Below are 16,760 nucleotides of genomic sequence, written 5' to 3' on the forward strand. Positions count from 1 at the left end.
AAGTGAGGTGTCATTCAAAAGGTCAGAGTGCAGCGGCCAGTTAGATACTGAGCAATTGGAAATATTTACAAGCAAACTGGAGATATTATAGACAACATGTGAAAAGAGAACATTTGAAATTATGCAACAGCAGTCTATAGATCTTTATAAATGTAATATTTGGCCTAAATATTTTACTGGATTTTGATCATCTGGACCTTTGTGAATGTACCACATTCACATTGCTGGAATATTAACGATCAGTAGATTATAATGAGGCTTTGTCGTATAATTGTTTGTTTGTTGGTGGTCTGACAGAATCGTTGATTGTACCTGCTGTTGTGGTAGTATCTTGAGATGGTTTCCATTAATCAAACTACAAGAATCTAAACTTTCCAAAGATGTTTGTACTGACTGTGAGTTCTAGCTATTGGTTGATAACAGGAGTAATGTGTAAAAACAGCAAGTGAGTGTATGTTTTGGTAGGCGTTTTTATTTTAAAACCTTGTTTCTGTTAATGAGGCCTCCATCATGTGTAAGCAGAGCAAAGTGCATCTCCTACCAGTAACATACAGCTTAAGTGCTGAGCTTTAACAAAACACATTTTGTTCTTGTCCAAATCTCCATATTGTCAGACTAACAAAGGATTTCCCCCACATCACCTGGTGGGGATAACAGAGATCATTTCGCAACATTAAAGTCTTATATTGTGTGGCATTTCTGTCTTTAGCAGAGAGACAACAGGTGGGTTGGGGTTGGGGGTTGGTGTTGATGAATGAGTGGGTGACCCTTCCCCTCCAGTCTGCGGCTGTTGCAAGCAGAGTCAGTGTGCAGACTTTGACGAGGAGTTCCTCCTCACATGTTCGTGCTCATCCTGGTCTGGCTGTTGGCTGGAGTCAGTTCACCCTGGCTGCCCTCTCTGGGTGGAGACTGAGCATTGGACATAACATGAGTCAGGAAGTGTTACACCTGCCGTTTATTATCAGTGGTGTGTCACAGCGTTTCAATTCAACGTAACCATCAATATAGTTCTCAAACACATTCTGATTCTTTGTATTAACAGTATTAAGTGTATGTTACTCAGTATACACTGTGATGAAGAGTGTTGGTACCTTAACATGGATCTGATTGCGCAGCACAGCAGCTCTGAGGATCATGGCTTTGGCCCGTCTCTGGAACTCTTTGCCCATATGGAGCGACTTTTCAAATGTGGTGCTTCTCTGGTCCACATCCCTCGCATACAGAATCTGCAAACATGTCAGTGTAGCAGTTTGTAATGACTGAAATGAGAAATTACTCGTTTCACCATTTTGTCTGTGTGCGTGTCTTACCTTGCTATGGGAGTCGATGCGTGCATTGATAAGCCCCTCCAGTATGAGCTGGGTGAGCTCGTCTTCCAGAGCTGCTACTGTGGTGTTGAAGGCCTGCGCCATCTTAGTCATGTCTGCTGACACGTAGGGGCTGAAATACTGAACACACAAGCTAATATTAGCTTGATAGTAGCAAGGTAGGAGATGTTTTGTTTTCTTTCCTGATGACTGACAGAGCTTGCGCACACTCCACAGTCAAGAGTTCAGAATAGCAATCAGTTAACTATCAAGAATATTTTTGAACAGTTACACATGTCTGCCTATAGCTTAATTTTCTACTCTTCAGTTTACTGCACTGTGCACCAGCTGGGCCGGGTGTGAGCTAACGTTAGCTAGCAGCACCCTTCATCCAACAATTACTGCTAGTAACGCCATCTTGACCTAAAGGTGTTGCTGAGGAAACACTGTGCCCACCCTTCCGTCTCCCCCGAGGTTACCCTGATGAGTAAGTGGCTCGATTATAAGCCGCAAAACTTTAGCATACGTTATCACTGTAGGCACACCAAGCAGTGTCAACACGACTAGTGGTGCTTACATAGTAAACAATGCTAAAGGATTCGTGCAGCTCAAAATGAAGCGACTTACTCACTGTTTTTTCTTTCCCCTTAAAAATTGAGGGGTTTGTTAGCAGTTAATGGGCATTAGGCTATCTGAAACAAAATTAGACAAAACAGACATCCCCTGTTTATAGCAATACACACCTTTTTATATATCACATCAAACAGTGAATTGTAACACCACACACACAAAAATTTAACATTTGACAGTTACTTATGATGTTACTTTAATCCTACGAAAGAACAAGAAAAAAATTAAAGACATTTGCCATCAAAATTCGATACTTTCAAGGCCATGTAATGAATATGAATATTAAATACAAAGCTTTTTTGATATTTTTGAGACCCTGTGGGTATCATTAGAAACACAAGTGAATGGACTGTCTGTGTCACCTGAATGAGGGCTCTGTTCCTTATCTGGCTGTACAGTGTCTTGACATGTGGGGCCAGGTACATGTCCAACAGGAGGTTATCCTGGAGGAAACACCAGAGTCACTCATCCCAACACATAAACTCAAGATGATAATGTAATATTTTGTCCTGTCATGTTCTCCTATAAACTCTGTACAGTCTCAAATTGCTGACTCTTTAGCGACAGTTATTCTATAACAGCTACCATCACGGTGTGTATCTTTAGTTTACTACTGATGTTTCTGCTCTCACCTTCATTTCATCCAGGAGCTTGAGACAAGATGCATACTTAGACTCATAGAACTTAAAGATGATGTCACGGATCTGAGGTTCCAACTCTAGAAACAACTTAAAGGAGCTGATGACAGAAAAAAAAACATTATTACAACAATATTCTATACAAGTACCAAGATATCTTTCACTTACTATGTACTAAACTATTCCTACCTGCTGGAGATGACGTTACGCTGGAGCTCCTGTCTGTCAAATGTGGCCAAAGCACACAAGCCTCCATACACAGCTACATTACTGGGTGACAGGAGCTGTAGGGAACACACCCACAAACACATATTACTGATCAGGTTTTGTAACATAATCAAGCATTTTTCAGGAGATCCCTACTTGATTTGGCCTACACAGACTGCTGAAGCATCATATTAGTTTCAAGTTGAACTTTGAATTTTTCTTTTTTTTTTTTTGCATAAGACTGGCTTTGTCCCCCACTGCCCTGTAGTGAAATGTAGACCATTCTGTCCTTTAAAGCAGTGATTCCCAACTGGTCCAGCCACGGCGTCCAGATTCATCCTTAGTTATTATTTTAAGGTCCACAAAGTTAAATATATTCAATATCATACTTGTGTTAGGCCATGTTGTCTAGCTATTTTGTTGTCTCTGTTAAGTAGCTGTCTGTTATTTACTCCCTCAACAACATGAAACGGCACTTCAAAATAAAGTCATGTGCGGGAAATTCACTGTACCTCAAAATAGTGTTGTTTTTTTTTTACAAACTGGACACGTTTGCAAATGGCTTGTGGTCCATTCAGATTGGATTATGACTCACTAGTTGGGAAGCACTGCTTTAAAGTTCCCTGGGTTAACCACGCTGTAGTACCATGGCACTACTGCCTGGCATCACTCACCTCTGGACAGTCACAGTGGTCAAAGGAAGCCTGCAGGAAGCACTTGGCAGCTGGTTTATATTTTCGAGAGGCCAACTCTGCCAGGCCTGAAACACCAATAAACAAGGTAAGACTACAACTACTTCCTCCAAAAATGATACATAACTGCTTTATACAGTGCGAGCGGTAAGTGCTTTTTATAGAGTTTTATTGTGACAGCTGTCACTGACTGCTCTCGGAGCATTTTTTATTTAACAGTATAAGAAACCAGTTCATATTTGAAGACGTGGTTACTAGACAGCTCCCTCTCAGCTGATCCCCAAACTCAAGTGATGACTACTGGGAGACAATACTGTCACAGAACATAATTCTTACCTGCAGCACACTTTAATTTGGTGAGGACCGCTTGGTTTTGGCTATCTCGCTCTCCTCTTTGCTAAACAAAAAGAAACAGAAACAGCATCAGCAGAATGCATTTGTTGCCTCAGTAAAAATACTTAAAAAACAAAGAGGAAGAAAAAATGAAAATCAAAATGCACCTTGTGTTTAAAAAATGGGTGCACGGATGGTTTTCTGTCTCATTGTGAAACACTTGCAGTCTGACTGTTTATTGTAATGATATCCTTCTCTCAAGACAAGTGTTTCTGTGACATAGTTGTTAAAAGCTTTACATTTAATTCAGTCCCGGCACTGAGGGATGAACTAAAAGTAAGACGCTGAGGATGGTGCTCACCTCTGCTATCTCTGGCGTGGATTCTGCTTTGTTGACGTAGCTCAGAACATGAGACCAGTTCTGGAGGTAAACACTAACCTGTGGGCACAGAGAAGATGATTTACTTCATATGCTTTGTTGTTAAGGTCAAATGGCTGAAACCTCTCCCAGTGGTTGCTATCCCATTCTGCGTTTCCGTTATGTGGCAGAAATCATAAAAACGACTCAACTACTTGATAATACATATCTCTGGTTTAAAATGCTTATCACTCCATACTTGATGAGACCCCCAAAAAGGCAGTACATCCAGACAAGTGTTGCTGAGGTCATGTCTAAATGAATATGTTCATTAATAGCCCACTGCTGACTAGCCACCTTCTGCTAAATCATATTAATGAATGCGCATTTAGACCTATTAGGAATGTTGACAGACTATTTTAGACACAACAGACTGTGTTACCTTCCTAATAAGACGCAAAAATGTTTTGTGGCTCCAGACAGTGTGTTTGTTTTTTGTTTTTTTTAATTTTTGTTCAAAAATGTCTCTTTTGACAGTAAAGGTTGCTGACCCCTGTCCTAACCAATAACAGCAACATGGTTACCACCATAAGACATGAATGCAGCAGCAAAACGCGATTTCATCATGCTGTACCTTGATGACATTCAGACACATGTTAATGACATGTTTAGCACTGGTGCAGTAGTCTCTGGCTCGCGAGTAGCACTTGAGGGCATTACTGAGGTCACCACAGTCCAGGTAATGGTCCCCCAAGTCATCATGGCCTCTCCTGGGGGAGGAAGGACAGAACAGACGGCAGGTCAGAGGGAGATAAAGAGGTGGTAGATGCAGGAAAAGGACAGAGGGTCATTTCAAGAAAAGAATGACTGGTAATCAGCTAGCTCTCCAAAGAATTTCCAATGACCAAGCTGGCAAAACTAATAACCATGAACATTCTTTTTACAAACCACCTGTCTGTGCTGGTGTCTGCACTGGCTTGGTCCTAAGGCACAGGTCCTACTTTAAAGCTGCTGTTATTCTGCACGATCAGGGACTGTGAATACTCCTGGCAGCTGGTTTATATTTTCAAGAGGCCAACTCTAACAAGGTAAGACAACTACTATATCATCCAGAAATGATATATACTTACTTTCTATAGTTTTGCCTGTGGTAGCTGTTACTGGCTGTTCTCAGAACATTATCTTTTTCATAGAACAGTATAAGAAATCAGTTAATATTTATCCGTACATGAAATGGTAATTTGTTGTATATCTAACCCCATTTTAACCTAGGTCTTCAAATCTTGGCCACTATTCCTTTATTAATCAGTAATTTTTTTTTCCGTCTTCTTCATACAAAATTCATGGAAAGTGGAGACTTTGTATCATAGACTGTAGAACATAATGGACATAGCCACAGTGACATCACCCACTGGTTTGTGGACTCCTATTTTAAAGCCACAAGTCTGGCCTTTTGGCTGTCGCCATCTTGTTTTTTTTTTTGAGTCAGATCTGATCCTATTTGGATGAGATGGTGGAAATAATTCTAACCCTAGCTGCTGTCTTGGTGAGCAGGGTGCATTTACAGCTGAATTTAACTGTGTGTGGAAAAACTGAATATCCAACTCCTTAGAAGGTCTTTTAGTGCAACTAAATGCTGAACAAGACTTTTTAGGCGACCAAAACATTTAAATTAGCTTTCATGAACTGAAAACATGCAGAAATAGCAACAGCTACAGCTGTAGCTATACTCTGTGATTCTGAGGCTGCACCACGGTTACAATAGCACTTGGAGCACTATGTCACCCTTAACCTGGCCAGAGCTCAGAGGTCCATCTGTGCTCAGTTGAGATGTGGTATCCTGCCAATGTCAGTGGAGATTGGACGCATCCATTCAATTCCAGAGAACAGAAAATGTCACCTGTGTGACCTCGGAGAGATTGAAAATGAAATACACTTTTTGTTCTACTGTCCATTTCATCACAATCTCAGATTTAAGCTTTTCTTTCAATTGACTGCAGAATGTTCTCATGTGTTTTCCAAGTCTGATGACTTGAGTTTGTGTTTATAGACAAAGTGTTTCAGTAAGCTCAGTTTGTGTCAAATGCTTACCAACTGCATATGAGGGCACTTTATGTTAGACATTTTAAATATATGGTTTGTGCCATAATGTTTTTGCTCTTGTTTATAATGTTTTGTAGTGTCATGTGAGCCCATGTGGGCTGGGCATCTTGTGGTGTATGACACTTAAATAAAAGATCTCAATATGAACCATTACCTAACCAATTTTGACGCCATGGACGCCATTTTTTGTACCAGACTGTAAACATGTTTATTTCTGCTGTAAAGTTGGGCATTTTAACATGGGGGTCTATGGGGATTGACTCGCTCTTTGAGCCATCCTCAAATGGCCATTAGATGAACTTTTTTGGCACTCTGGCTTCACCTTCCAGTCCCAAAGGTTGCCTGCTTGCTTTAAATACAAAACTGTTTGAGTTTTGTCTAAGAACACTGATGCTACTAATAAGATTCAATCATGCCGCGTGCCATCGTACCTAATGCTCTCTTTAATGGAGTTTCCCTTGTAGTTCTTGAGATCAGTATCCAGTTTCTCCAGTTTAAGCAGAGCCTTTTTCCTGGTGGACTCAGCCCAGGCAGAGTCTAGGGGAGGAGGAACAACCCCACCTTCAGGTACTGTGTCCGGCACACCCTGCACTTCCCTAAAGGTTAAGAAAAACACACACACACAAAAATATTAACATTTGATGTAGACAAGATCATTATTTATTGACTAATAAGGCATTTTGTTTTCCATCAGATTGTAGTGAAGTACAATGTGGCCACCCCAGTAAAACCAGTTTGAACATTTTTACACTGATCCAACCCTACTGGGCTGTTCACTCCCAAAGGACTGCCATATGACTAATAGCAACTGAAAGTCACACTCCATACCATCAACCCACCCCACTGCTTAATTCTCTCTTGAATAGACTGGGAGGTGACTCTGAAAAATCGGGTGGAAAACAAATTGCACAATGCAGCTGTATTGCAAATGAGCTTTTGCATCCCTCTCCCCCATGTATAAATTAACGTGCCACCTCTTGATTGGCGACAAAATTTAGGTTAAGGAAGGCAAAGTGCAGGAGGGAACAAAAGCAGAACTTTTAATGATGGCTACACATCAAAGTACAGGTTATTTACGGTTCTGTTTAGGACATTAAGAGCATTACTATAGCAGCAAACCATAATTTGGAGTGTACAGAAATGGCAGAGTAATGGCATCATGAGAAGAGACTTAAGTCACGCGCCATGTGTGTGCTGTCATCTAACTTTTCAGCCACCTCCATGTTGAGAACCGTGTCAAGACAACTCATTCACTCTAAATTTTGCAAAGAACCCCTCTGAGTTCCTGTAGTCTAAAAGGCCAATATGTTCATTTTGGGTGGACGGAGAGCTGAAATCATCAACCTCTTTATCAAGAGTACCCTGTTAAGCTTGCTAACATGATCCGTTTTCAAATCAGGATTGCACTCTTCCAAAAGCAGCATTCTTATGCCTGTGGATCTTTGACTTTCATACCGTGTGGCCTCTGTGAGTTTGCGGTGGATCTCTTCATAAGTATCGACATTAAAGGTCCTCTGGACAAAGGTGAGGGCCATCTTCAGGGCTTCCACCCGGAGCTGAGGGCAATGCTCAGCGATGAACTGAAGCCTCTCGATGCGCATTAATCCGCTGTAGCTGGTTGCATACTGCTCCAGGTCCTACACACAGGGAGGGACAGTTAAAACAAAACAAAAACTGATCCTCTGTCCAGGTTACATTATAATTTTATAGTCTGTTAAGCCTCATTTCCACAGCATGGTGCAGCACAGTTCAACTTACTAAGAACCATTCTTGTTTGGTTTTCCATTAGCAAAAGTTGTACTTGGTACTTTTTTGGTACCACCTTAGTCAAGGTTTTAAGCAAGCTGAGCCAAAACAAGAACATGGAGGTAAAACATTGCTGAAAAGTGATTTTTTTTTCTTTGTTTGTAGAGGTTTGCAGTCTGCCATGCTGTTATCATATACTACTCTGTGTACAATGATGCAGCTGGAAAAAAGTACAGTGATTCAGTCAACACTCATCTATGTTAAGGGGCAGCATTAGATCCTTATTCCTTAACAACAGGGATTAACATCACTGCCACAAGAGCACCACACAAATAATTATTGTCAATGGACAAACAGTTTGATTGCATGCCACCATCAAGGGTTAGTGTTAGAGTGAGAGTGTCCATATGCAAGTCTGTCAGGGCAGTACCAGTGTTGGGTTCTCCACGATGTAATTGGTGTCTGGAGCATTCTGCTGGTCCTCCTGGGGGTCTGCGTCTATCTGCATGGGCTCCACAGACCCCTGAGAGAAACACATCAGGCACAGAGGTTGGCAGAAATCACAACACAAGACATGATCCATGTAATAGCTGCAAAACATCAAAATAATACTAGAACTGTATGGAAAAAAAGAGAAGACAACTAGAGTCGGTTTGCCAAGAGCAAATCCTCTGCTGTGATGCTGTAAGATGGAATACTTAAAATTCAAGACCATCAACCAATGAACCACAACAAAATGTGTGCTGCAGCCTGTTCCAGCGGGTGAGCTACGAACACATCACCAGGCTGAGCTTCCATTGCTAGTGGTGAAGCTGGGTCAAAAAGCAAGCCTCATTTAAGGACCAGGAGCTGTCCAAACATCGAGCTATTAAACAGCATGGCACAGATCAAGGTACAGTATTCATTTGCTCTACACAGGGATTGATTATGAGACGGTAAATTGTTAATATTCACAAGGGTTTAAACATAAAATAAAAATAAATTCAATGCAATGAGCTATGTCCCGCTGTAATTAAATATCTAATCCTACCTAACTACAATTACAAAACAGCTTCAAAGCTGGTTTAGACTGCTAATGATAGCTGTCAATATATTAGTACATGGCCATGTGAGAATTGACATTGTTCTGCACAATGGATATACATAAGGGATAATGCATAGTGAGCCGGTGACTGTTGAAAAATAACTCCCGACAGAAGGGAGCTACTTTTCCAACAGTCACCGGCTCACTATACATTATCCTGCTTAGAACATGGCTTACTATTAAAACATTCAGTGATGTGACACAAAATAATGATTAAAGCACGTTTTATTGATTCAAAATTCGCAAAAAGAAATGTGTCTGTACTCTGTATCCATGGCTCCACAGTCTAAGGCCGTTGCTATGGCATCCCTAGCAACGGAGCAGCAGAGCAGCGATGATACCTCAAGAAATAAACACCGCAGAATTTTGTTGATTGACCAATCAGAATTAAGTATTTAAGAATGCCATGTTCTAATATATGTTAACTGGATCCAACAGCCCTTACAGTTCTTATCAGGACAACAGGTCTTGTTCTAAATGGTTGCCAACAGGCAAAGCAAAATAGGGTAATAACAGGCTGATACATTCAGACATAAGTTACTGATGCTGAGTTAGAAAAAAACAAACTTTTTTGCAAAAGTTGCAAAGTTAGAATGCATCAGTACTGTATTCGTTATCAGAAATGGGTGAATGCAGGGTTGAAAATGAACTTTTTCTCCACCTGGATTCCAAAATCTACCAGCCACTTGCATATTTCACCAGCATTTGGCTAAAAAAAAAAAACTTCTTAATATCAGAGAGGAGTTGTAGTACTTCTGTCCTAGAGGGCTGCTTTAAGCTTTACAAGCCATTAAAAGCCACTGTTCTGGGGGTACTTGAAGCCCCAAAGCTTCAAATCTTTGTCCGCACAAACAGAGGGAGAACTCCAAAGGTTCACAATGCTTCATTCGCCCACTCATACGGCTTATGAATACAGTAATGCTAGCTACAATTAAAGGCTAATGTGACAAACTGCTAATAACAGGAAGTTGGCTTCGCAATGCTAGCTTTCGTTAGCTACAAGCTACAATAATAAACACAAAGGGTACTTCAGTCTATAGTATGTTTATCTTATATGAAAAATAAAACTTAAGATGTCTTTACACCGGTTACAGCTCTAATAACAACTTAGTTGGCGTCAATTGTTGTTTTGCCAGCGTTTAACGTGACAACAATGCTAAAATCGTCACTATGTTATTAGCTAACTTAACGTTATAACGTTAGCCAATGGAGGCCTTCACTCGCCTGTTAGCCTACAGATCCAGACTCGATTAAATAATCTCCCAATTTTAGACGATTTACTAGCAAACATGCATGCATTTAAAATGTTTCATAAAAATAAAGGGTCACTCCTAGATTCGGCACTTTTTTTTAACAAAAAACATATATATATGTAACGTTATTTCTTCACTAAGTTTAACGTTAGCGCACTGTAACGCCAGGGATGCACAATAACATTACATTTAGCAATAATGCCAACCATTTTCAGAACTTAACTTTAATTCTTCGCCAATGTTTTATTCAAACAAGATATTGTTTTGCAAATGATTCATACGCATAACAAAAAATGATGGTGGTCTTAATTTGTGATCTTTAGCCAGGAACTAAACCGCAGCTAAGGTTCCAATAGTTTAACTTAGCTATTAGCTAACTGCTAGCTACGTTGTCCTGAAAACCTATTATGTTTATTTTCCAGCGATATTGGATGGCTGCAAAACACGTACCTGAAAGTTAAACACTTGCACAGGCAAAGGCATCTTATCCTCTTCTGACTTCAGTGTCGTTATTGTTAGAGGTGTATTAAAGCATAGAGATATTGTTGTGCAGCGTGCAGCCCACTAGCTGAGCCTGTCAGTGGGCTGGGTCTGCAGGTCGGACGAACGAACGGCCGCGTTAACAGTCGCAGTTTGACGTCATCTTCGTCTTCTTCTTTGGTTTTAGGGCGGTAGGCAACGAAAAAAAATGCAATACCGCCCCCGCTGGATTTACATTAAGGTATCCGCTCAATATACAAAATGATACTATTACTACTATTAATAGCAATCCCTTCCCATTCAAGCTCATAAAAACCTCTCTCAAAAGCCCCCGTACATCTTCTCCAGAGACACCCACAGCATCCAGAAACCTCCTCGCTGCATCTGATCTGATTATCTCAGTTTTCTCAGGTTTTTCTTTCACATTCAGCAGTGCAGTTAATAGCTGTTGCCAGAAGGCTAAAAACTTTGTCTGGTCCTTACACAAGCATTATTTCTCGTGTTTCCTGGCTGACTTGACCTCTTTGGCTTCCTGTCTCACACCATATTTTGTCTTATCTACTTTATTTCCTTTCATTATACGATCTCTAATTGTTTCTGCCTCCCTTACTCTCTTTGGACAGTTAGCCTCCCATGCTGCATGGTTGTCTTTGCAAGGAACACACACTCTTTCTCACATTCTTTACATTCATTCTCCCCACATTTACCACATGTGTCAGAATCACTCCTACGTACAAACAGACTATGACCGAATTTCCAACAGTCCTTAAATAGAAGCGGTTTGGGGATATACTGTCTTATGATACATGGCCAAAAAACACCCTAGACAGATAGTATTCTAAATCAAAGTGTAGAATGATGGACTTGGTCTCAAGCATTTCCTGAGTCTCCTGTCAAACCTCTTCATCCTATACCTGTCTGTTTCCACTTTCCACTTTATTAGTCTCCCAGCCTACACTCTGTATGAGACTCTGTCAACACATTTTACTGGGTCTCTCTTGTTAAATGAGAAACATGTCATTGGATACATATTCATCCCATCCCCTAAAAGTCAGACTTTCAGTGCCTTTTAAATCTATCTCTTTGACACGCACTCCACTACTATCAAACTGGATCATTTGACATCGAACAGCTTGACTTTTCCCAACTCCTTCTGGAGCCATCTCACCACAGTGTGCTTCTCTGACACTTCATAAGAGCTAAAATTTGGTTTTGATCTGATACCAAGTGATACAAGGATAGAATCGCTAATATCGACACCGATATAATACCTTTTAATAGGCCTGCTGATAGTGGCTTATGTACGTTCATGTAGGGGAAAGCACTGTTTCATAATTTATGAGGTGGATAATCCGAAAGCTAATGAGGACAAATTACAGTTTGAAAATGTAACATTAGCCAATACTGAAGATCTAATTCAACTAAATATTAATTTCACTACTTTAAAACGTGGATTCTTTTCTGAGCCACTCTGAACAGACCGCTGGTGAACCCTGTCTCTGTTGGGAGTCTGGATGCTGAGGCATTTCCCTCCTTCCTTCTTTATGGTTGCAGCTCCAAGTTCTCCTCCTCATGTTTTTTTTTCCTCTTCCATTAATCCATCACTGCTATTATGTGTCAGATTAAACTAGTTGGAGTGCATGCCATGTTTTGTTTTTGAGTAAAAAGCAGTGGAGAAACAAATAATGAATGCACTAGATGTGTTCCTGACAGCGGAATATTGCACCAACAGTTTTACTCTTGAAATATAAATAATATGACGTAGAGGAGAGGTCCTCCTATTGACACTACGATCAATCTTCAAAATGAAACATGTTATTGATCCGCCCGCCACTACTGTTTACTAAAGATAATGGAACGCCCTCCCTGTGCTTCTCTGTTTATTCTCTACCTCCACCAACCCTATAAAGCCTTAATGGTTCTTTTTTTAACATGCTTTGAACATCATAACAGTACATGCTCAACCTTTTCTGAGATTAAAACAGTTTCTGTCTTGTTTTATGATATAAAGTGTTGCATTAAGTCCTCTGCGCTATGTCCAATCTTAAAATTAGATATCTTCCTTTGAGACCCTATCCTGTAATTTCTTACTTTAACTTATTTTTGGACTCAAGGCCTACAGTAATGCCTGCCTTCACTACTTATCAGACTGGATTTTGATAAAGTTGTCCTCACTGATGGTTTGTGTTGATTTTAGACTGTACATTGCAGCAGGGAAATCTGAAATCCTTTGTTTGTGATAACATCCTCTACTCTCAAGACTGCCCATAGCTGTTAATTCTGACGTGTATACCAAGAGTTTATTAGATATTATTTTCATAATTGCTTTATCTTCATCCATTTTATCAAATAGCAGGTATATGTAGGTCTATACCTTCATTTTCATGTTTATTTGATAGGGACAGAAACATATACATAGAGAATTGCACAGCAATTAACCAATGCAATGTATCACAGCATTACTACTACCTGTTCCCAGCGGTTATTGTTCTGGTCTTTGATCCAGCTGTAAAAAATGCTGATATACCTATAGGCTAGTGGTTATTCCTTATGTAGACCTATGGAACTAATATTTCCCTCTGACTATTCTCTTCTTTTTTCTGGACCCCCCCCCCCCCCCAACCCCAAATGTGGTCCTTGTTGTGGTGCCCAATGTTTTCCCCATTTTGAAATAATAACATGAATGGTCCTCAATGGGACGTTCATACATAGTTTTTATAACCCAGCCCTAATCTTTACATCTCCAGAATGTTCCCTGACCTATTTGGAGAGTTCCTTGGTTTTCATGGTGGCGCTTGATTGATGGTGCTTCTTTGTAAGTGGTACTGCAATTTCTGGGGCCTTTCAGAACAAGTATATTCTGAGATCATGTGATATTTGATTGCACACAGGCGGACTTATATGTATTATGTGACTTCTCAAGCTCATTGACAGTGCCAGGTCTTATTTAGGGGCATCATAGTAAAGGTGGTGAATGCACACACACACACACACACACACACACACACCACATTTCAGTTTATTTTTTATTTACTTATTTTTAACAAGTTTTTTTTTAATTTAACATCACCAACTTTGGCTATTTTGACATGACAAAAAATCTCAATAAAAATCTATTTAAATCATTTGCACTGATGCAACAAAATAGGAAGAATGCCAGGGAGGGTGAATACTTTTGGATGAAATGGAAGAAGGAGGAATTTAATCTACATATGTTGTCTCTGGGTAAGTGTGTCAGCTAAAATTTTAAATATAAATCCGAAAACTAGGCTAAAGTCCATGTGACATGAATAAAGATCTGTCAACCTCTGTAATCACTCTCCCTCTGTCTGTATCTCTCCCTCTCTGTCGTATCCTGTGAATGCTGACTGGGCACTTTACTATCCTTTGCTGCACGTCACAGCTCACAATCCCCATTATTAATGCTATTTATAGCCAATAAGCTATCAGAGGTTCATTTTACTTACAGTGATGCAGGCCTGCCACTTAACACAACTTCCACATCAGGGATGGATGAAGAAGCCTTTTCAGATATTCCACTCAAGTAAAAGAATTGCTATTAAACTATTATTATTCATTTTGGCTACTATGTGCTAACTTTACTCCTATGAATAAATCAAACTCAGTTACAAGTAAAAGTCCTGCATGCAAATGGTTGTAAAAGTATTGTCAGGAAAAAAATGTATCAAAAGTGAAAATACTCATATGCAGAATGACTTTAAGATGATCATATTGACATATATATTGGATTTTTTTTTTAAATTTTTGGTTCATTTATAGGTTAGCAGCTGTGGGTGAAAAATTCACATATTTTACTGAACATTTTTTGTAGCAATACCACACTTTAAAGCTAGTTGCTAGTTTTTTCTGTGATGTGCTTATTAGAGAATACAATAAAATCCATAGGCTAAATTGTGAAATTATATGGTATTCAGCTTGTCAAATGCTTTATGCTCTAACATTTTTAATTGCAGAATGACTAAAATCTCTAGTTTTATCACACTGAGACTGATTGATTGTGACTCATCAGGCTGATAGGCCGATAGTTTTTAGACTTAGACACTCCACTTGAGCTCACCAGTATTTTATATAGTCTATGGTTAATAGTTGAAATTACGCCTACATGCGTGATCAAAAAACAAAACTGTCTCCTCCACCAGTGGTACAAGGTCGTTATGATGGGCCCCAGTGCATGCTATAATGACGGGCCCCAGTGTGCCCTACTTACTAGTTATGAAGCACACACAGAGTTTTAGGCATAGGCTATATATTCTACCAACAGTGTGTCTTACTGCCGCTTTTATGTTATATCCACTTTCAGATGTGCCAAACTCAGTCTTGAGAGATTTTGCAGCTAAACCAGTCTACTGTACATTGTATTTTCTCGCTACATGACGAAACAGAGACTCAATATTGGACAACATCAACATATGTATTATCCGGCAATCTTCATTACATATATGATGAAAAACTACAAAAGAAAACATGAAATTATCAGTTTGAATAAATCGTTTTTTTTATTATTATAGTTTTTTAAAGTTAATGTAAAATAAGCATGTCGTTTTGTTATAGATTGATACTATTTTACAAAAACAGAAAACCATGATGAAGATGGGTTTGCCTTTTTGAGAGCATATGAAGAAAATCACACAATTTTTAGTTCAATGTGAGTTCTTCTTTGAACATGGCCATATTTCCAGGTGGCAATCGGACTCCTCCACCCCAAGAGCCCCAATGCAACCGCACTGTCTATATTTACGCCCCTGTCGTCCAATATAATTGAAGTAAAAGGTCTAAATATTCCATCTGCTCTCACAGTCCCTGTGCTGGAGTGACGCGTGCGAAGTGCTGTGAGCGCGCGCGCTAAAGATGCTCTGCGTATCGCGTGATATAGGGCTAGAAGAGCAGCCGCGACGGTGGGTGGATTAATGTGTGGAGGTAAATGCGTTAAGTCATTTTCCCTCGAGGTCGGTCTGGATTTCTTTACCTTAATGGACAGTAAAATACAAATAGACCTGATACGCAGAGGTTAAATACCCTGACGGCGTTCTATCAGGCTCTCTGCGTGCACACAGATGTATGAGCAGTGCTGCGTTGGGAGAATGCGGTAAAACCGGCTTCTCATCGCGAGCTACAACGGAAACTTGAATTCATCTCAGTGAGTTTATGCGCATGCCGGTGTGACAGAGTATGTAACTCATACGGAGATTAATCTCACAGCGACATCCACCCATCCATTTAGCCCTCCATCCTTCCCTCCATCCCAGAGGGAAGTTCCTCAGCAGAAAAAAAGCGGCCGTTCAGCTCTCCTCCGTTTAGCCATCACTGTTCCCATTATGATGTGAGGTAGCGGTCCGGTCCCTCTGGCAACAAGGACAAATCTCGCTCTCGTGTGGGTTCTGACTGTGTTATGCTCGGCTGGGAAATTAACAGTGGACCAGTAGAGCAAACCGGCTGCTGTTCTTTCACATGGGCGAAGACGAGGAGGGGGTCTGCGCCCAGATTCGCCACGGAGGAAACGAAGAAAACGGAGATAGCGGAACATCTCTGGACCCGGACAGAGAGAGGAAATATGCGGAGCTTTTCAAGCAGCTGGACTTGAATAACGATGGCAAGGTTGACATCAATGAACTACGGACCGGACTGGCAGCTCGAGGTTTACACCGGGGAGAGGCGGAGGAGGTGAGACACCGAGAGGCAGTGAAACATATGCTGACTACAGGTGCACACACACTTCAGCTCAAACACACAGGCTAAACCTCGAGGTTACGCTGTCCCATTCACAGCTGCTTTACCGGCATGCAGGACAGAGACGTTCAGTGATGGAGTGGTAGCCTATACATAGCAAAACATGTAAAGTAGCCTATTATTTATAGCCTGTAGGCCGATATGCAAACATAGAGGGAGCACATAACGTAGTTAGGCTACA

The 16,760-nt window shown here is 40.4% G+C and overlaps 2 protein-coding genes across 2 annotated transcripts in view; one reads left to right on the forward strand and one right to left on the reverse strand.

The window, feature by feature from the left end:
* Positions 1 to 456: 456 nt before the first annotated feature.
* On the reverse strand, positions 457 to 10,965 carry gps1 (G protein pathway suppressor 1). Its single transcript, XM_033644478.2, has 14 exons — positions 10,802 to 10,965; positions 8,445 to 8,537; positions 7,724 to 7,905; positions 6,700 to 6,864; positions 4,800 to 4,935; positions 4,169 to 4,246; positions 3,811 to 3,871; positions 3,457 to 3,542; positions 2,765 to 2,859; positions 2,570 to 2,675; positions 2,300 to 2,380; positions 1,311 to 1,448; positions 1,092 to 1,226; positions 457 to 909 (listed from the first exon to the last, which is right to left on the reverse strand). Exons 1-14 carry the CDS (start codon positions 10,832 to 10,834, stop codon positions 835 to 837), a joined length of 1,464 nt encoding a protein of 487 aa, XP_033500369.1. The 5' UTR covers positions 10,835 to 10,965; the 3' UTR covers positions 457 to 834.
* A 4,710-nt stretch (positions 10,966 to 15,675) lies between these two features.
* Positions 15,676 to 16,760, forward strand: part of LOC117269071 (mitochondrial adenyl nucleotide antiporter SLC25A23-like) — a 37,043-nt gene continuing 35,958 nt past the window's right edge. Inside the window, exon 1 of the mRNA XM_033645917.2 lies at positions 15,676 to 16,513. Coding sequence (XP_033501808.2) covers positions 16,301 to 16,513 — 213 coding nt within the window. The 5' untranslated portion in view covers positions 15,676 to 16,300. The remainder of the gene's footprint in view (positions 16,514 to 16,760) is intronic.

The sequence above is a fragment of the Epinephelus lanceolatus genome, chromosome 18, assembly GCF_041903045.1.
Source record: "Epinephelus lanceolatus isolate andai-2023 chromosome 18, ASM4190304v1, whole genome shotgun sequence".
NCBI lineage: Eukaryota > Metazoa > Chordata > Actinopteri > Perciformes > Serranidae > Epinephelus > Epinephelus lanceolatus.